At 49.6% G+C, this 21,562-nt stretch overlaps 1 protein-coding gene across 1 annotated transcript; it reads left to right on the plus strand.

The window, feature by feature from the left end:
- Positions 1-1,550: 1,550 nt before the first annotated feature.
- IYD (iodotyrosine deiodinase) lies at positions 1,551-19,839 on the plus strand. The gene is made up of 5 exons (XM_028510778.2): positions 1,551-1,755; positions 9,503-9,694; positions 11,762-11,921; positions 16,639-16,795; positions 19,151-19,839. The coding sequence occupies exons 1-5, from the start codon at positions 1,578-1,580 to the stop codon at positions 19,331-19,333; spliced, it is 870 nt and encodes a 289-aa protein (XP_028366579.1). The 5' UTR covers positions 1,551-1,577; the 3' UTR covers positions 19,334-19,839.
- Positions 19,840-21,562: the final 1,723 nt, after the last annotated feature.

The following is a 21,562-nucleotide window of genomic DNA, read 5'->3' on the forward strand; positions in this document are numbered from 1 at the left end:
GAATTGTTACCCGTCATTGACTGCCGACCATGCCAGGGAAATAAGTTTTGTCTCCTTCAGTGGCTCCTGGTCCAGAGGTCTCTCGCTCAGCCTAAGTCATGGGGGGTTACAGCTTCCTGAGACCAGGCAGGGCGGCCCCCCAACAGTTCATTCTGTAACATCCCACCTTCCACTCCTCAGTGAAGCCAGTCTGGCTCCAGCGGATTTTAGGCTGAGAGTCCCGGCTTGCTATGAAGCCGTGAATGACATGGGCCTTTTTAGGCTAACACACAGGGGTTATGGATGGCTGGTTTATACAACACGATCCGACATATTACTCAACCTCCGTGTGCTTCATTTTCTCCCTTTGTAAAGTGGGGAAGAGAATGGCTTGTTCTGAGGCATACTTATGAGTCAATACGCATAAAAAGATAAGGAGAAACCTGGGCCTACATGGTGAGCACTCAGTAAGTGTCTGCCATTACTGACCTTCACATTGCATTATGGGTAAAAAAAAAAACCCCAAAACACTATTTATTTACATGTTGTCCAAAGACCCACTTCATCTAGCACTTATCTCTTGACAGGAGCTGGCTCCCTGCATTCCCCCAGGTGCCAGCTCCGTCCAAAGTGCAGACCTCATACCCACTTTCTGTTCTGCCTGGAAGATTCTCTCCCCCCTCCCTGTTTTGTTGACTAACCTCATAGTTCTAACCTCAGCTCAACTGTTCCTTCCTCTGGTGAACCTCCAATCTCACCAACAAGACAAAACCGCACTCTGTTCTGCTCCCTAGCAGTTCTCAGGGAAGTTGAGCTGTGACGTTGATGTGTGAGACCACAAGGGCACCTGCCGCCTGTTCTGCCCGTCGCTTTATTTCCAGCACTGAATACAATGCCTTTCGCACTGATCCTAAGGGAAGTATGTATGTCGCACGGATGTGTGGATGGAAGGAGGAGTGAGGAAACAAATGATCACTTAACTTTTCTTCTCTGCCGTGAGCCAAGCAATACAGGATGAGTCTCTGCTCCCATTGCACGTTGCCCAAACATGGTGACTGCAGGGCAGTTTCACAGTCTGTTTCAAAACACGGATTATCAGCAGATCTGAATCGGCATCTGGAGATCTGTTCTTTTAAAAACAAGTTCCCCAGGTGATTCCGAGCCGCAGGCGGGCTGAGGACACGTGGCTGCTCTCAGGGAAAACCTGGGGAGGAGGATTCGATGCCTTTTGCACCACCGCTGGCGAGCTCCAGGGCACTGAAGTGTTTAGTGAGATCACGGCAATCGCTGTGTAATTACAGTGCGCTGCTAGAGTACACAGCATTACAAAGTGAATGCACTGGTGCGCTGCCAAACCCACAGTACAAGCACGCCCGCCTGCACCCACAGAGCCGTGTGATCTTTGCTCCTCGGCAAGGTCCTCGCCGAGTTCGAGAGGGCAGTTGGCTGCTTTCCCAGCACTCCTCTCTCCCTGTCCATCCGTTCCACCTGCTGGCGTTTGGCGCGCCCGCCCGCCCGTGCTGCCCGTCTGAACTCCTGCGCCGCCAGTGTGGGAAGTAAGTGAGCGCGCCGCCGCCGCTCGGGTCTGTCTCACGAGCATGTTTTCCCTGACTCCGGTCTTGGTGGCCGTCGTCTGCATTTTGATTGTGTGGATCTACAAAAGTGCCGATGGAAGCGTGGAGAGAAGGACGGGGGAGCTGAAAGCCAGGTCGGAGCCTCGCCCCTGGGTGGATGAAGACTTAAAGGACAGCACTGACCTCCACCAGGTGGAAGAAGGTAAAGAAAGACACGGGCGCCTTTCGCATTTCTGTGATGTGTGCATGGACGGCAGGGCCTGGGGCGGGGGCAAGAAACTCTGCAGGCCAGTTTCCTCGTCCACCGCTACTGCACAAACAAGGTCATGAGTGACAGGGGCAGGTTGTGTCTCTTGGGTGGTCAGCTTGTCGCCTGCTGGCACCAACCCCTCTGTATTCCTGGATAATTCGTAGGGAGCCATGGAGGGCTGATATGCTCTCCCTGGCTCCGTTCTGTTCCGGCTGTTACAGCCTTTCTGAGGGGGCACATCACAGGCTAGGGGTGGCCCTGGGGCAAATGGTCAGGTTTTGATGAAGAACTTTGAAATTTGAAAAGCGGCATCTATGGAGCGTGACCTTTGACTGTGCCAGGCCCTGTGGGTTAGAGACAAGAATGGTTGTTGTCCTCCAAGTTGAGTGTCCAGTTCAGTAGACACGGCAATCGACAGGCAGCAGTTAGAGAGTAGCGAACCAGGTAGCATCGGTCATAATGCGTTGGGGGAAGATTTGGGACGTGGTGGGGCACTTAGCAAAAGGACGAACCGGGCCTAGGGAGCTAGTAGGACAAGGAGAACAAAGATCGGGAGGCGTCTCAGGCAAGTGGGGCAGAAAGAGCAGAAGTGCAGGGGCCAAGCCCCTGGGAAGGAGGACGAGAAGACGGGCGGACTGTGCCGACCCGGGAAGGGGTGAAATGAAGCGGGGCAGCGAGGTGGGGCCAGGCCATGGCTGACGTGCGAAGAGGCGGTGACCGAGGCGGGTGGCATGCAGGGAGGGAGAGGTTCTTGAGGAGCCCCGCATGCTCTGCGTTGGCCGTTTTGTCTGAGGTCGGCCTGTGGGATGGATTTGATTTGGAAGAGGTTCAGTGGTTCTCCGCTGGGCCAGTGGTGCTCCCACCTGCCAACAGAGGCCACCTGGAAGGGTGGCATTTGTATGTACGTATGTTCGTTTGTGCATGTGTGTGCGTGTGCATGTGCTGTGAGTTGGCCTAAGCTTAGGATCCGGGCTGAGGAATCCAGCTGGCGGTCCGTGCGAGGAGCCAGCGACGCTGACTGCACAGGTCTCAAGCCCAGAGCCTCTTAGAAGGGCTTCCTCCTGCTCTCCTGCGTGGAAGGTTGTCCCTCTGCGCTGGACGGCCAGTTACGCTCAACTGAGGAGCATTTCCCTTGACCAGAGGGGCGTCTGCGACAAAGCTGGGCAGTGATTGGCTCTGGTGACGATGCCTGGATGGTAGTGGCAGTAGGAAACACAGGGGCCACCGCGAATGAGGGTGAAGTTAAAAAGGAGAACTAGAGGGTTTGTTAATGAGGGAGATGTTGGGGAACTAGGGAGGCTGGATGAGTCAGAAGGACACCATCGTAAATGGTGCCAGGTCCAGTTTAAAGGGGAAGAGGAGTGTCGTCTAGGATGTGTGAGAGTTGAGAAGAGAGCGTCACATCGAAGCAGAACAGGAGACAAGGGCATAGACGAGGGATCCAGGCCACAGGTGCTGGTCGGAGGGCCATGGGCATAGGGGTGAGACTTGGAGCCGGGACAGCTAACGAACTCACTAAGGGGGTGTTGCTAGAGAGGAGACTGAGGATAGAACTTGGTGGGGGGTGGGGGGGCTTGCACCTATAATTAACTAAGAGGAACTGTGGTGGGAAAAATGGGCTATGGAAAAGAAGATATAGAAAAAGGAGTGCCAGGATAAATAATAATAACAATAATAACAACAATAATAATAATAATAAAACAAGTAGTACTTACTGAAGTCAGTGTTACAGTGTAGTAAAATATTTGGTCTCCATAACAACATAGTGAAGTAGGCACTATGGTTGTCCCCATTTTACAGATAAAGAACCTGAGACCCAAATAGGCTAAGTCGCCTACCTAAGCAAGTCGGGGTAGAGCCAGGACCCAGCCAGGCTGGCTCCAGCACCCGGGCACTGAGCCGTGTGCTAGGCTGCCCTTGCAGTAGGAGAAGGACTCACAGTGCAGGAGGCAGGAGACGGCCGGCAGACGTAAAGCTGCCCTGAGAGCCTGGAGGTAACGTGCACCGAGGGAAAGCCGCTGGGTTTGAAGACATAAGGGTTTGGGGGATACAAAAAGGATTGACAAGGCCGGTGGGGAGTCAGAGGCCTCCAGGGACTGGGCCTGGAGGTTGGCTCAGTTCTGGTTTTCTGCCTCATTATTTATTTCTCCAAATCCTCCACCCCTTCACCTCTATTCTTCCCACAGAGGAGTGAGTCAGACACATAGTGGACTCCTCAGCAGCCATGCTGCCCTGAATGAACAGTTCACGGTCTCTGGGTGAAATGTTCATGGTTTACTTAAGTGAGACCGACCGACTGAAGTCCCCAGGTGGTAGGGGAGAGCCGAGGTTTAGACTCAGCCTCCTCTGCCACACACGTGCCAGCGCCTAACCACTAGCTGGGCGGACACGGCATAAGAGAGGACCCACCGCTGGCCGTGCAGGTTTGAAAGGGGTGTAATTGGAGGAGAGGAAGGATTCCACTACTGAAGACATAGGGAGAGGACTTTGATGACAGCAAATAGAAGCCAGATTAAAAGAATCAGCTGAAAGAGATAAAACCATTAAATAAGTCTGGTAGGCCTTTTTAGGGAAAGTGAAGGAATTATCTGATTCACAGAGAATTCCTGTCCCACACCCAGAGACCAGCAAGTGTGGGGGCAGGTTGGTGGGGGAGCTTTGAGACATGAGAGAGGCCTAGCTTATTGGATGTCAGACACAAACATTCTCCAGGGATCTGTCATCATGGTGTTCCGTTAATACTTTTAAGTTTCTTATTTTTCTGCAGCAAAGGTCAAAGAAAGAGAAGTTGCAATATTGGGTTGGCCAAAGAGTCCATTTGGCCTTTTCTGTAAGATGGCTCTTGTAGTGCTTAGCTGTCTTTCACTTCATTCGAAACAGTTTTGTTAGGTTGTATTGTGACAGCTGTCATATCAGTGTGCATTAAAAAAAAACTTATCCAAGTTGGTGAATTTTTAGGTAGCCATTTTAATATTGAAGATGGAAGAAAATAGGCAACATTTTTGGCATATTATGCTTTATTAATTCAAGAAAGGTAAAAACACAACTGAAATGCATAAAAGATTTGTGCAGCAAATAGAAGCCTGTGACTTCTAAAAGGCAGCAAACCAGGGATGGACTTACTCCAGTGCCTGCATCCCTGAGTGCCAGCCAATCAACAACAGTCTCAGCCCAGTAACACTGTTCCTACAGATGGTGTCAACCCTCTTATGCCTGGGAGCCCACCATCCCCTGAACTCCATTCTGCCCAACCAGGTGGTGTGCCAGCGCAGGAAATCTGAGGGTCGTTTTTTTCAATGATCAGTATCTTGAACTCAGGACACCACGGGACATACCATGGACGTGGGCAAGGGCTATAAATCTGGGCTCTTCCCCTGTCCCCTCAGAGAGCTGGTTTACCACAAATGGTATGTAAGATCAGCATTCCACCGCATGCCACCAGACTCTCCAGTCCCCATCCACCCCTGTTGCTGCTAGTGAAAAGCAGTCAACCTGGACTGCAGCTAGGGAGGCGGCTGACCGGGGGCCACCCAGGAGCCGGAGCGGTGGCCGGGGCGGTTGGGAAGGAGGCACTGCCGGGCCGGGTGCTGAGCCCTGAAGTGGCTCCCACCCCACCTTCAGAATCTGTCTGCTGTGCAGGCCACATCTCCTTCCGCCCGAAGGCTCCTCAAATGTGCAGGGAGGGAACAAGGATGACGTGATACCCATTGGCCTGTAGTTTCGTAGCTGGAAACTATTGGGCTCATTTGCCAAGATTTTGTAGAACTACAAAACATGTATCAACTTATATAGAGATGCAGCCAAGAAAACACCTTCACCTTAAATATTAAAGGAGAGACATGACCTAGAATGACTTCGCCACTAAACCTAATTATGGAGCCGTTTACTCTCCCTTGGCATTAAAGCCATGACAAAAGGTGAATTGCTTCGGGGTCAATAGCCAACCCCGAGTGCGGGAGCACAGGACGGACATTAAAAAGCAGACCACAACGGCATACCTTTGTGTTGGAGATACGTGGGCCTCACAGCTTGAACGAGTCCCTAGAGCAACTTGGCTGGTCTAGCGTGGAGGCGTGGCTCTCTCTCCTTCTGGCCACGCCCTGGGGGCAGTGAGGAGGTCAGGGGGAGGAGACAAGGGGTGCCTTCTGCATTTGTGTTGCTTCACTGCCCTGCTGGGCCCTCCCGGAGCCTGGCTCTTTCTTTCCCTAGGCAGGACGCAGACCTTCGGCCCTGGGACAGGCTCCAGAAACAGCAGCTTCCCTTCACTGCCACCCCTGCCCCCACCCCGGCTGCACTGCAGGGCCACCCAACCCAGCAGGGATTAGGCCATTTCTTCAGTCTGCTACAAGTGGGAGCACCTACCCTGGGCTTGAGAAGCTGCGGAAATTGCCAGGTCATGCACTTAGGCGGCCTTGGGTTTATACGGGGCTAGCTGAATGGAGCTTGAGAGTTGGCACACGTAATGACTCATTGACCACTTCCTGACTACGGAGGTTATCACTTCCTACCTATGGAGGTTGCCACCTCCCGACTACGGAGGTTGCCAGAGTTCAAAACAAATGGCTTAGAAAGTCTCGTTGGTATGGAAAGAGGCTATTAACATATCTGAGCAAGTTCAGTCTTGGTAATGATGACATGAGGGTTTGATTCAGAACTGATTACTAGAAAGCTGAGAGGTGTCGACCGCTCCCCCATCACAACCGCTTCCTTTTAGCTTAGTCACTGGGCCTTCTCATTAAGTGCGTACAGTCTGGGCCCTGCTAGTAAAATGTCAAAAGCAGTTCTCACCAAGAGCTAGGAGCAAACTGGGGTCCCTGCTAGTGTCGTAGTTGGGTTCTCAGTCCCTTGGAAGTTAGTCCCCGTTTCATGCCAGCACCCTTCTGCCTTCCTCCCCGCCCCCCATCCTCAGGTGCCTAGGAGTGAAGTGTGTGGGAGCCAGGGTGGGGGAAGTCAACCCTCCACCTGCATTCCACCTGGAATGTGCCAGCCCCTCAGGGCCAGCTCCCGGATCTTCTCGCCCTCCTCTCTCTGCTCCTAGGTGCCATTCTCGTCTTTCTGTGAGGGCTCCCAAGGTCACATCTCACCTCTCGGACATTCACTTTCATGCCTGACATCTTTACTTGAAGGCATCTTCAATGAGACACACTGTGGGTTCCTATTCCTACTTCTGCCCTGCCCCCCCACCATGGTTCATCCCTCATCATCTTATCTCAGTGGAGGGTTCTGTTGTCCGCCCAGGCACTGGAGCCAGCAACCTGGCAGTCAGCCTGGGTTCCTCCCTCCCTCCCCCTCCCAACCGCACACCTTAGCACGTCTTATCCCTTTTATCCCCAGATGCTTCGGGAAGCTGTGCGCTCCGTCATTCCTTCTGCCACCAGCTGGCCCAACACGGCATCATCCCTCACCTAGGCCACAGTAATGGTCTCTGTCCGGTTTTCCTTTTTCTGCTTGGTCTCCCTCCGATGTACACCTGTGAGAGCATAACTCAGATTGCATCACACTTGCGCTTATCTTTGTATTCCTTCCTATGACACTTTGGCTTCTCCACAGTCTTATCGGAGTACGTTCTCTGGGCCCACAGAAGTAGGCGCTGGCCTCCTTCCCAGCCCTTACTCTCTCCTTGCTTCAGTCAGACCCAGCTGTATTTAGTCCCTTCGGCCACTCGGATATGCCTGAAGTAGACCTTCCCCCATGCTCAGCCCTCCAATGCCGAGTCTCTCATTCTTCAGGTCTCACCGGCTGTGCCGTGCCTTCAGAGAGTCCCCTTTAGTCTTCCCTGCCTGGGCCCCCCTTCCTCACTCTCTGCTTCTTTGTAGAGAACAAGTCGTTCTCATCGTTGATGTCACCATACAGTGTACATTCTCCAACCAGTTTAAATGTTTTTAGGTTCTGAGTACAGAAACTGTACCTATCGTGTTCACTAATGTATAGTCAGTAAGTGCTAAAGAAAAACCTGGTTGAGTAAACTGTACATCTCTGCCTTCTAGGGAGATTTGGGGTTGGGTAGTAAACATCTGTGTATGACATTTTACTCACTGTAACATGTACATAACAGTGTCATAACATTTCACTAAATGTATAATAGTACGCTGTGTTTTACAAATGTATAATCTATAACATTGAAGCTTTTTCCCCCACCAAACTAATCACACTTACTGGAGATTTGTATTCCGCTGGGTTACCCTTTCCCCCTCAAATGCCATCATCGCCAAAAAAAAAAAAATCTGCAAAATCATTGCTACAGACGTCTCCTGAACAGAGGCCTATGAGGAGAAAGCTGTTCAGTCCCACTGACAATAGAAAGAGGTCAAGTTTAGGACTGCCTCACTTTCTCATGCTGCTTCTTTTATTGAATGTTGTAATGCTCATATAATCCTTTTCTCCCTTCCTCCACCTTTCCACTCTAGTCAGGCCTGCAGCAGATTGGCTGGGAGCCAGAGAGCAGCTAGTTCATCCTATTGAGCAGAAATTAAAAGGGGGGAAAGGCTGAGTCATCAGCTCCTCCATCCCACAGGTGCAGAAGGCCAGTGCCCTGCCAGGATTTCTGAGAATTGCCGGGAGCTGGAGCTCTTGGGGCCAGTCCGACTCTGAGCTTCGGGCCTGTGGCCTCCTGACTTTTTGTCGGTGTTTTTTCTTCCTCCTTGCACCCACTTGCCTGGGGAAATCACCCCATTTTTCATTTTCTTTCAGTGATTTGTCCACTTCCCAGCCGCTCACGCAGTGTATTGGCATTCAGGGCAGCAGCCCTTTCTTCCTTCCAAAGGTCTTTGGTTTCCCATTTGTAGACCTGCCTGTGGGCTTTGCCTTCCTTCCCTCCTGATTCCTGAAAACACAGATGAAAATTCAAATGTGTTGGAATTGCTCAACACGGCTTCTGTGTTTATTTATCTCTGCAGGTTCACATTTCCTCTTCAGTTTTGGCCTGGGAATTTCTTACTATGATGTCAATAATACAATGATTCTAAAAGGACTTTAAAAATATTTTTTGCCAGACTTTAAATTTATTTTTTATTTAAATTCTATTTTATTGTTTATGCTATGAAAAGTTATCTCAATTTTTCCCCCTTTGCCCCCTCTACCCAGACCCTCCCACTCACCCAGCCCTTCCCCACACCATTGTCCATGTCCATGGGTCCTGCTAAAGACATTTTAATTAGTGACCTTAGTGGTTTTCAGCTGATGAGAGACTGTTCTAAATAAGCTAGTTCACCCTTCACAAAAATTTGCATTCTTCATCTTTACATAGGTAATTTTTTTTCTTTTTCTTGATTTATAACCAGTATAAAGTTGTTGGGTTTTTTTTTTTTTTTGTCTTTTTGTTTTTGTTTTTTAGAGAGGGAAGGGAGATAGAGATAGAGATAGAGAGAGAGAGAGAGAGAGAGAGAGACATCAATGTGCGGTTGCTGAGGGTCATGGCCTGCACCCCAGGCATGTGCCCTGACTGGGAATTGAACCTGTGACACTTTGGTTTGCAGCCCACGTGCAATCCACTGAGCTACACCAGCTGGGCCAGTATAGAGTTTAAAGTGTTGTCAGGACCAGAGGTCGGGACTCTGTGGATCTATTCTTCTCATTTTTTTTTGCTGATGTTTTGACTCATAGCTGACATTTTTGAATATTTTATCTCTTTCTCCCCAGTGGCTACCGTGTGACCACGAAAAATCACTGAATTTGATACTCTTCTTGTTCTTATTTGCAGATGCCGATGAGGGGCAAGAGCCAGAGGAGAATATTGAACACGTTCCATTCTCCCACACCCAGTACCCTGAGAAGGAAATGGTGAAGAGATCCCAGGAATTTTATGAGCTTCTCAATAAGAGACGCTCTGTGAGATTCATAAGTAATGAACAAGTCCCAGTGGAAGTCATCAACAATGTCATCAAAACAGCAGGTTTGCAATTGCACGTTGGGCCTTCGAGGATGCCAGCTGCATTACCGCTATGATAATACTGGAGCGCTGTTGGAGTTTGAACACAGGGATTAAAGCCTAGAGCGCTGAGCTTGCCTTAAAAGCCTTTCCCGGGTGTTGACTGCCGGAAACATAATGATTCCCACTTCCTACAGACTTTTGACTATTACTAACTTCTTGGGAACACATGTGACAACAGTTCAAAACTTCTAAAAAGTAGTCAACATTATAAACTTTTATTAAAAACAAAAAGTTCTGAATACACTATTATACATGAAAAGAAAGAAATATCTGCATTCTTCCCCCTCCCCTCAACACACACACACACACGCACGCACTCACTCACTCACTCACTCACAGGTACACATTTCTCTTTTTGGAACCCAGTTTCTTATGCCATACACCATTGTGCTCTCATACAGTAATCAACTAATCTTCCAAGTTTACTTCTGTGAACTTGCAAAGTAAACCCTTTTCAATGTAAATTAATACCTCTACAGAGAAAAAAAACAATTATAGAAAAGTAGGAGGAGGAATGAAAGCAAGCCCGCCTATCTGAGAGCCTCCTCTGCTTAGAGTTTTATTCATTTCCTTTCAGTTAAAAATATAATCGCACTAAATCGGGGAATCCTTTATCTAACTAATAGTGATTCCTAAATTTCATCTGTGTATCATCTGTATCCACAAATGTGTGTGTCCATATGACGCTTAGATAAATTTGGCGTACTTGAAAACATTAGGGAATGATTTATTTCTTAGGTTAGTGACGCATGTTTTTATTAGACAAACAGCAGGCACAAAGGGAGCTGGAATCACTCTGCTCAGAAGTGGAACTTTATGTTGCCCTTTCGACTTGGGAAAGGATTGCACAATTCAGTCAAGCCCTCTCCGCCATGGGGAGTGGGGTGGTAAACACAAGCGTCATCCAGGCTGGAGGCTGGAGGCCCCCTCGTGCCGAGCTCATGCTATTAAATCACTCACTAGGAGGAAGGGGATAGTTGCTTCTGGAATATCCCACCCGAGGGTCACTGTGGTCTACTGCTCGGAACAGTGGGCCGTTTCTAGGGCAGAGCGATGATGTCCAGGTCAGAAGCTGGCCTGGGCCGCAGCTGGAAGCTTAGGGGGATTCACGCTCCTTGGGCCCCGAGATGCATGATGAAGCTTTGTCCCGGACAGTGGGGCTGACGAAGGTGGGGGCTGAGGGTTTCTAAAGCCTGCGAGAGTCAGAGGATGCTCTGTTGTGGGCATTTAACACCCAGGTCCAGGAGTTCTTATGTGTTTGCAATAAAACCACAAACCCCACAACAGAATTCAGACAGAACTCAGAGCTCTGACTGAGGCACTAAGGAATTTATGGTTTCATTTCTGTTGGAGGGTTGTTTTAAAAATAAAAATTAACCATTTAAATGTTTACCACCTCCAATAAGCTTCATGACTTTATCTGTGTGCGAGGGTATTAGAACAAAGGACATTGTGGAGAATTTGGGCTGTCAGAACGTCACCACCCTTGGTGGCTGTGGCACAGTCAGGTAGAAGCCTTCCTTCCCATGTGGTTAGAGGCAGTGACAGACCTCCGCAGCCCTGGGACTGCTGGCCTTGACCTCAGTGGGCTGGTGTGGAGCCTCCCCCAGTGATGCCGGATGAATGGGGTGGGGGCGTTGGGGGTGGGGGCAGCAACACCCCACAGTCTACCGCCAAGCACTTTGTTTGCTAGAAGATGTAACTTCATTTGGAGCAAGTATGAATTACTCTATGGACTCTTTTTTTTAAAGATTTTATTTATTTACTTTTTAGAGGGAGGGGAAGGGAGGTGGGAAGAGAGGGAGAGAAACATCAATGTGTGGTTGCCTCTTACATGCCCCCTACTGGGGACCTGGCCCACAACCCAGGCATATGCAATGAGTGGGAATCGAACCAGTGACCCTCTGGTTTGAAGGCCAGTGCTCAATCCACTGAGCCACGCTAGCTAGGGCATTCTATCAATTCTTATTTAACAGTTTCACATTTTCCTGCAGTTTTAATTTCTGATTTTAATTTGATGCATGACAGGAACGGCCCCGAGTGGGGCCCACACAGAGCCCTGGACCTTTGTGGTTGTGCGGGACCCGGACATGAAGCACAAGATTCGGGAGATCATTGAGGAGGAGGAGGAAATAAACTACATGAAAAGAATGGGGCAGCGATGGGTTACAGACCTGAAGAAACTGAGGTACAAAAGGGGGTGGAGTTAGGGATGTGTGGTTTGGCTTTTTAAAATGATATAACTATGGCTTCAGTTTCCTGGTTTTGTTTTAGGTGTTAAAATGTTCTATTCCACCTCCGGGAGGAATTATGGAAGCTAAGCCAGGCCTCGCCACTGTATTGCCTTGAGCACATATCCCGTGGAGTGGAGGGGAACTCACCTGGAATCAGGTCTCGGTTAAATCTGGGATCTGGTCTTCCAATCGCAAGCATTTGGGCCTTGGGCATTTATTTACCCATTCTAAGCACATTAGTCTGGGTTCTCCAGAGAATCGATGGAGAGAGAGACACGCACAGAGACAGAAAGAAAGAAACATACACAGAGAGAGAAAGGGGTGGGGCTTTGTTATATCAGTAATTGCCTCATGCCATTACGGAGCCTAAAACGTCCCAAGGCCTGCAGGCAGCAAGCTGGAGGCTCAGCAGGGCCGATGGCATGGTTTCAGTCCAACTCCGAAGGCCTAAGAAGCAGGAGAGTGGATGGCGTCAGTCACAATCTGCCTTGGGTCTGAGGGCGGGAGCAGACTGGGGTCCTGGCTCAACACCTGCTCTCCCTTCCTCCACCTTTCCATTCTGGTCAGGCCCGCAGCAGATTGGATGGGAGCCACCCCCTGGGGAGAACTACCCGCTGGACTCCGCCTGCCGATCTAAACGTTCCCTGGTCCAGAAACGCCCTCACAGACACACCCAGAATAATGTTTAACCAACTATCTGGAGCCCCATGGCCCAGTCAAGGTGCTGCATAAAATTAACCACCACATGGAGCTTATCTCACTCAAAATCATGATGTTGAAACGTTAGTGTCAGGGTTAAGTAAGACAGAGTCTAAGAGCAGTACCTCCAAAGCCAGGGTGCTTGAGTTCAAGTGCGAGATCTACCGCTCAGTAAGCTCTCTGTGACTCCGCCTCCTCTGTGTACAGTGGGGACGAGTCTGGTGTTTACTGCATGGAATGAGTTTGGAAGCATGGAGAACAGCGGTGGCGGGTAGTCCGAGCCGCGTGCATCTTTAGTAGACAAATGGGCTCTGACCCAAGCAATAGTAAATAAACCTTTGAGAACTTATTTCACTGTTCTCCCATCTGGAATGTAAGATTGTGCAATACTTCTCAGGATCTCCAGTAAAGTAAATTACATTTTGCTAAATCGATCAGCTCTTCCAAATGACCTTACTACCCAGGTTTTAGTTTTAGTCCACGTCTGCTGAAAGTACGGGTGTAGTACCAGGATAATATGCATTAGGCAGCCATAAATGTGTGGCTTCCTTGTCACCGAGCAAGGAGTGACGTGGAATTCTGGGTAACCGGTGTCCCTCCGGTACCTGAGTGCATGCAGGCAGACAAGCACAAGGTTTCAGTTTCCCTGGTGGCTACAGCTGACTATGTTTTGTCGAGTCCTCTTTCCCCATGGAGGGGCATAATATCCTTTCATAATGTCTCAGTGGATTCCATCCTTTCTCAGCCACGTTTGTGATTAAGATGGTCACGTTCGAAGTTTTAGATTCAGCCATGTCCTTAAAGAAAATGGTGCGAGTCCTCCTCACAAAGGCAAATCCCTTTCCCCTCCCATCTCGTCTCAGGCTGAGCGTGAGGAGGGTTGGGGCCCGGATATTGGCCCTGACCCCCCAGAAGGGGGGCCAGCTCGAGTCCTTAGCGCTTGGAATATGCAGGCCCTCCTGCCTCTGGCCATCAGCCAAGGGCTTTGCATGGTCAGGTCTGGCACCCGCCACCCAATGCCCCACCAGGAAACAAGCCTGAGGAAGGGCGATGGGGTCTCAGTCCCTGGGGGAAGTGGGATGATGAGAAGTGAGCTTCTCAGCTTTGCTCCTGTCCCATTGATTTGGCCCCAGAGGACAATTTTTTTCCCCTAAAATATTTAAACCCTATCAAAGTGGATGACTTATGGAATTATAACTTCCCACTGTGTCCTGGAACGAGTGCAGGATATTAATAATGAATATGAAAACCGTATTGCCTGATTGCAGGGAAAAGTGAGGTGGGTGAAGTCCAGCTGAGTTTCCGCACTCAGAAAGACGTTGCGCCCCGGTGCGCACCGGGGCTGCGAAATGCTGCCAGCCCCTGTCCCTCTCCCCGGGGAGGGCGGCGTGAGCTGCTCTCTCCTCACAGTGCTCACAGCACCTAACACACATCTTCCATGTCCCTAAAGTAGCCACTACTACATGTATTTTAATTATTGGTTTACTTCTCTTCTTATTTTGTAGGCCTCATTAAGAAGCCTTTGTTGTACATCAAGATTCTCTTGAGAATCTCTTGAGAATCTTGAGCATTAAAATTGTAGACTTTCTTTGTAGATAATATGCACACACACACACACACACACACTCACACTCTCGAGGGGCCCAGGGAGCTCCAGTTTAAAGCGGTCTTACACCACCAGCGTAGCTCTGATGCACAGCAGGCAACTGAATGAATGTTCGGTGCATTGAACTGCAGATGGGCATTTATGTCCTGACTTTCTGTTTCAATCAACTACAAAACCCATTAAAGGCCCAGTGTACAATCTGGGTCCAACCTACCTGCCAGACTTTACCCTCTCCTGTTTGCTGGTGTGAGCCTCCACCCCAGGCAGCCCATGCTACTTGCCCTTCTCTTAACAGGCCTGCATGTTGCTGTTTTCATGAGCTCTTTTATGATGTCGTAATAAACTCTTGTACAATTGAACAAACCCAAATATTAGATACCAATGTGTGCCTAGGAAAAAGGACGGCAAAAGTTGTTTAAAATGACTACTTTGCTTTCAAACTAGGTAAATAGCTTAATCGTCATCTGTATTTACAATGAACAAATTATGTACCATAAAATAACATGAGTAGTAATACCAATACTAACAAACAGGCACATGGTGCTACATACCGGGTACTGGTCTAAGTGCTTTATCTATGGTGACTGACTTCTGTCTCCCCATCGCCGTGTGCGGTGAGTGTACAAGAGCTCACGTACGTACAAGGAAACTGAGCCGTGAGATGTTAAGTGGCTTGCCCAACAGGGCACAGCTAGTTGGATCCAGAGTTTATCTTTTAAACCATTAACATTCTCCCTCTTTGTAAGACAAAATCAACAGTTATCAAATGTTGCTCAGCTCGTGGATATACAGTATGGAAGCTTTGAATCGCCATCTGTCAAGAGACCATGGAAAAACACACAGATGACTTTAGTGAGTTTTAAAATGGTGAAGCATAGCTAAACTAAAAATGAATGATCTCTTGCTAATTAATGACATGATATATCCTAAAAAAGTAATCCAATATATAGCATTACATGATTATCTTTCCTTTAAATATCTGGGTTAGAATGAAGCTTTTGCCAAATGTATGGGATAAACCAATGGAATAGACAAAGATATGCTTTTAACTGGTAAACAAAAATTTAAACTCAACGCATGTACCTCCCATGAATTACCTCCCATCCCCATAACTGGGCCAACAGCGTTACCATCCACCCGCCTGCAATTTCAGCTAAACCTCCCCGCCATCTTCTTCTTCCGTCTCGCACATTCCTGTACCGCATCCGTCAGCCTCAGCCTCCACACCTCCCCCAGGTTCTCCTAGGCCATTGCCATGGTCTCCTGGCTGGTCCTCCCTTGAGCTGGTCCCTCACCCACACCCATTCGCCTCTTCCTGGAGCTGAGCTGGCCACGGAGTGCTTCTGCTCAGAGGTTAACGGTCACTCTCCATCACCTACCAGCTGCAGTCCAGGGCCCTGCAGAATCTTCATGCAACCGGCCAGCCCACCCATGCCCCTCCCCACGCACCCCACTCTGTAGCCTGCTGGGCTCCTGGAAATCCTCTGCCGAGCCCCATCTGTCCCGGCCTTCAGTGTCCTGCTGTAACCAGAAAAGACGCTGGTGTTCGGGCTGCCTGTCACTACCAAATCCAATAAGCAATGACAGTGATTGAATCTTTTATGGGCGCTTTATTCAGATGGCCGGCTTTCATACCCTAGCAAACCATCTCACTCTCTCTTTCCTAGCCAGATCTTTTATAAGGGGGTTGGGGGAGGGCAAACAAGGTGTCAGCAAAAGCCTTTGAAATTCAACAGTGGCCTCCAACGGGGAAGGGTAGTCACTTGTTTCTTCCTGGTACAGACGTCTCCAGATGAGGTAATCCCCAGTCAGTGACCCGGGAGGTCAACTGCCGAATCCCAGGCACCAGGATGGGTCTTATCTGTAGTTACTGAAACAAAAACTTAACATACACATTACTTGCTAGATTTATGACTATTTAGCTTAAGCTAAATTTTCCCAAGTCTTAAGCCCCTATCACTGCCTTAGGGGAAACTGGGAGTGTCCTTCCAATCTCCTCACTCAAAATAAGCACTTCATTTGGGGCTTCTAATGCACTTGGCTTATATTTCTTAAACAGCGCACACAAGGTTTGATTTTGCTAAAGCTGGTTTACTGCCTTCTAGGTTACAAGGTCCCTCTTTGAATTTTTTAGATGTTCAGGTGCTTTGCCACACTGGGCCCTTGTGAATACCTGCTCGCTGGCTTGGATAGAAAGAGAGGAGGACGGCACAAACAAAAATCCTGCCCTTTTTCCATTTAAACATAAAAAAGACAAGTGGATGTGTTTTATGTTCAACATACATAAGCAAAGGTTGTAAAAAGACAACAAAAGTCATTTAGAGACCCTATTCGCCAAAATATCTTTTTTTTCTTGTTCCTTTCAGAACTAGTTGGATTAAAGAGTACTTGGACATGGCTCCTGTTCTGATTCTCATTTTCAAACAAGTACACGGCTTTGCCGCCAATGGCAAAAGGAAGGTCCACTACTACAATGAGATCAGCGTCTCCATCGCCTGCGGCATCCTCCTGGCTGCCCTGCAGGTACGGCCCCTCCCACCGGGCCCCTCCCACCGGGCCCCTCCCACCGGGCCCCAGGGAGAGACGGGGTGCTTAGGGGCCAAACAGCGGCCTTACCCACAAGCAGCAGCCGAGTTTCGGGTTCGGGGACACCTGGAAATTGTTTACCTAAAGTTGAATTCCTCAGTGAAAACTGACTGACAACCTGGGCAGGTGAGTGTGATGGTTCACCTAGCTGGAATTCTTCCTGGAAATCCACGCGGAACAGCGTTTCAGGGTCAGAGAAGTGGCCCTGGTGTTTGCCTTCCTCTGTAACGACCTGAAGGTCAAGGGTGTTGGCAGACACCCACTTTCAGAGCCCTGAAGTCCCAGGGACTGGTTTCCCAGCCGGGTTTGCTGTGGTGGCTGAGCCGGTGGGATGATTGACAAGCTGTAAGGAGCGCTCTATTACTGGGCTTCTTGCCTGAGAGCTGAGTTGACATGGCATTGAAACTGGAGGGCAACCACACCCGGGGCTTGAGCTGCCTGCTAACACTCAGCCAGAAGGCAGAGTCGGGGCCTGGAAGATGACTGCGTTTATCCGGGGGCCAGCAATCCGAGAAGGTGGCGTGTGAAAAACCATCACGTCCGCCTTCCCTGGAGCTTTCAGAAACAAGTTTATCCAGGGGAAACGTGGGAACCTGGGCAGGCGAAATACCCAGAGGGAGTGCAGATGCGCTGTTTCCCTAGGGAATAAGGGGGGAGGGGGAGGGGCTGCTGGCAGAGGAGTCCTGCAGCTTCTTCTGAGCCGGCTCTCTTGTTCCCGGTGTGCTGTCTCTCTGTTAGCATCAGAATTCCTCTCTTCCCCGGACACCAGCGGTTTGCTGTCAGGGAGGTTGTGTATTCTCTGGTCTGGGAGGAGAGGACGTTTGCTCTCGAGTGTCCTGGGTTAGGGGAGATCAGGCCTTGTGATCCACCAGCTGGCTGTAAGTTGCTCAAACAGCTTGGCCGTGTTTAATTTTTTTTGGCTCGGTCTCCCCATTCCACATGCCCGGGGAATTTCCCTAGCCTCTTCCTATCCTGTTCTCAGTATTGCATTAAAAAAAGATGCCCGTGTGCTTTTGGAACTTGCGTCTATGTAGTAGCTAAAGCAATACTAAACACAAAACCGAGCAGTTCGCGGAGGCCTTTTACATGATTCAGTCCGTTCCCTCAACAAATGTTTTCTGAGTTCCTTCTATGGGACAGATCCTGGGAGGTGCCAGGAACAGCCACCAAGTGAAAGGTACATTCTGGTGGGGGCGGGGGTCCTGGGGTGGAGAGAGGCAGTAAACACGTAAAACAAATAAAGCCAGCGAGACTATAAGAGCCAGTCGTCATCGTTTCAAGGGACAATTGATTCCCACAAACCACTCTGTGCTTCTTCCCTATCTCACTGAAAATTTGCATGCTGAAAACACCTTACAAAATATGGTCATTGTTACACAAAAGAGAAATGGATCACTTGAAAATCTGTCCGAAAGGAGCGGAAATCTTTCTTTTCCCCCTCATTCTGTACCTGAGTAAGTTAGAGGAATCTCGGAGCCACAGGGCACCTCCGTCTGTCTTAGGGTCCCAGAAGAAGCGAATTAGTCCTGGAGCAGGGCCAGCGCGCAAAGTGGCTTCCAGGCCTTTGAATAAGCAGCCTTTCATCACGTTAGTGTTGAGTTTGCTGCCCTCTAGCGTCCCACACGCGTAGTGCTGGTGAGGTCTTGTGTGATGGAGGAAAGGGAAATCTTCGAGGTCCCCATCTGGACACAGGCCATCATGACGGGGTTTGCAGGACTCAAAGGCAGTTCCAGAACTTTCTGGCTCAGGGTTGGTGGTTCCGATCTGAGTGGTGAAGCTTGGGGGTGGGGAGAGGGCCAGCTGACGTGGTTTTTATTAGATGTTCATTATGTGGAGGGGCTTGGAGGGAGGCTGATGAAGTCTTCTCCCTACCCCCTCCCTGGCTGCGGTGCCCTCTCCCACTGGACAGAGGATTCTCAGCTGGGGACGATGCTCCGCCCACGATGGGATCACAGGAACTGCCTGTTTTTTGTCAGTCCTTTGGTGTACTGGGATTCCCCCGATTTCTTTCTATGAAGTAAACATCCCTATTTCTTAAGCATGAATGAAAAACAAGAGTGGTGTTTTTCCTCTTTGAGAAACTCCCTACTGTTGGGTGAAATGAAGGTGGGGGCTGGGGAGGTTGAGGGGAGCAGGTGAGAGTCCAGATGCCCCTCGCCCCTCTGCTGCCCAGCTTCAGGGAAATGACGGGACGGGCAGGTCTGACAGGAGCCAGGATGTCCCCAGGCTTGATGCAGAGCCATGGCCTCACCTGCTGACTTCTCAACGGACTCTCTTCCTCTCCTTTGTCAGAATGCAGGGCTGGTGACAGTCACCACCACCCCTCTCAACTGTGGCCCCCGTCTGAGGGTGCTCCTGAGCCGCCCCTCCAATGAGAAGCTGCTGATGCTGCTGCCCGTGGGGTACCCCAGCAAGGAGGCCACGGTGCCCGACCTCAAGCGGAAACCTCTGGATGAGATCATGGTGACAGTGTAGGCCGGAGACCAGCTGGGAGGTGCTGGCAGGCGATGTCCCTGCTCCTCTGTCCCGTTCCTCTTGGCTGGGTCTCCGAGTGGCTCTTTTCTCTGGGTGCTGGGTCTCCTGGCACTCCGCTTCCCAGGTTGTGGGGTGTGGGGAGGGGACTCCATGTGTCAAGAAACCCTTGCACATTCTCCAGCACTTTGAGTCTGAGACCCCCACTCTGGCAGACAGTGTGATGAGATGAATGAGTATACAGAGTATGAGCAACACACCCGTTCTCTCCCATTTCTCATCCACCCTGGGAATGCAGCTTTACTAAGAACATGCTCCGGTTTTTAAGTTTTTAAAGTTGTTCTAGGAGAATCACAGGTGATGTTTTTCTTTTTTACTTAAAAAAAATACTCATATAGAAAGCGCAGTCATCAGAAAATTGAATGTAATCCCAAGAATTCAGCTATGTGATGATTCTTGAATTTAAACGTAGACTAAATGGTAATGGAACAAATACAATAAAAAGTGAACACAACAGACTAATCAGTGACCCTCTGCCCTCAGGATTTCTGGTGGCTTTTAGGCAGAGACACATTCTTTTCCTGAATCTCATGGAGATTCTGCCGGTTTTGAATAACAATTAAAAATAATGAAAACGCTGCACTCACAGAACGGTGCCCACGCGCGTGGGGCGGGGAGGGCGGACGGACAACCTTCTGAACGCGGCCGGTTGGCTGCACTGTCGGGTGGCGTGTGGGAGCCGGCTCGCAGAGCTTGTGGGAGTGGACTGTTAACCACTCAGGGACCGGCGGGCCCGCTGTTCAACCACTCGTGGCTCGAACACGCCCAGGGTGGGAGCCTTTACATCCCTCTCATTAGGTGATACTACACACCAGCACTTCCTTTTTTCCTTAAAGAGAACCGTTTTCATCCGCAGCACTAACCCAGTCTCCCTCTGTTCTCCTCCGTCCCACAAGTCATACCTGGCCCTCCCCTCTAGGTGGCAGTGTGCTGTGCAGCGCTGAGAGGGTCGCAGGCGCTGGGGTGGGAATGCCAGTCCTCCCTCTGTCACCCCGTCTTCCCTTCCAGGGGACAATATTCACTCCACACTCAGAGCCCACATGCCTCTTCATCAAGTGGCCCCTGCTCCCCCTTTACCCCCCCCAGCACTGTCCCTTTTCATTCCTTCATGTGTATGTATTTCTTTTTCCTCAGTTCCCTCGTGAACATCTCTCTTACCTCCTTTCATGCCACTTGTGAGTCACGCAAGTATCCTTGTTGAGAGTCAGAGCTGGTGGCAAATCTGTGTCAGAGAAAAGGAAAATGTATTTTTCCCTTTAACATATAATTAGATATTACAAGAACTTGTTCCCTCATCCTGCAAAGTCCTTTGAAGTAACCAGAATCCTCTCTTAGAATCTCCAAAATCTTCTATCCTCATCTTCATTTTTCTTTCTTCTTTCTTTTTTAAAAAGATTTTATTTATTTTTTAGAGAAAGGGGAAGGGAAGGAGAAAGAGAAGGAGAGAGACATCAATGTGTGGTTGCTCCTCACATGCCTCCAACTGGGGACCTGGCCTGCAACCCAGGCATGTGCTCTGACTGGGAATCGGACCAGCGACCCTTTGGTTGGCCGGCCTGCGCTCAATCCACTGAGCCACACCAGCCAGGGCTCTTCAATTTTCTTTACACTTGCTTTCCCCGCCAAGTCTACACATTTTAATAAATACAAACTTTCTTACATTTTATTTCTATTCTTTTTGTAAAAAACAAACACTAGTATTGTGACAGGTGTTTGTCCTGTACTCGTTACCATAGATGAGCTTCACTTTAACCATCTGTGGTTTTATTGGACCTCGTGGGGCTCAGCTGGGAACCTAATCGCTGGGCTTCATATTGTTTTAATAGGAAAAAGACACTCTCAGGTTCTAATAGACACTCTGGCATCACAGTTCAAAACATTGAAGTTATGTTTATAAACTTTTATTCCTTATATTTGGAAACTATTGTATTTGCGTCCAGGGAGCTCTTGGCTAGTTTCCGGTCACCCCGCTCACATGGGCTTCAAATTTTGCCTCCCAGGGTGGGAGGTGGAGAGGCAATCTGGCCAGTCACGGAGAAGGGGGGAGTCCGAGTATAGTCCTTCAAGTACAAAGCCACTTGAGAGGAAAGAAAATGTCAAGATTGCAAGTGAATTAGGGGCCCTTGAGGGGAAGATTGCAAAGGGCTGGCCGCGCTCCAGACCACCACACCC

Source organism: Phyllostomus discolor, chromosome 4 (assembly GCF_004126475.2).
Source record: "Phyllostomus discolor isolate MPI-MPIP mPhyDis1 chromosome 4, mPhyDis1.pri.v3, whole genome shotgun sequence".
Taxonomy (NCBI): domain Eukaryota; kingdom Metazoa; phylum Chordata; class Mammalia; order Chiroptera; family Phyllostomidae; genus Phyllostomus; species Phyllostomus discolor.

Coding starts and splice junctions, on each gene's coding strand:
- IYD (XM_028510778.2), top strand. CDS start 1,578: ATGTTTTCCCTGACTCCGGTCTTGGTGGCCGTCGTCTGCATTTTGATT. Junction 1,756..9,502: donor CCTCCACCAGGTGGAAGAAG/GTAAAGAAAGAC, acceptor TCTTATTTGCAG/ATGCCGATGAGGGGCAAGAG. Junction 9,695..11,761: donor CAATGTCATCAAAACAGCAG/GTTTGCAATTGC, acceptor GATGCATGACAG/GAACGGCCCCGAGTGGGGCC.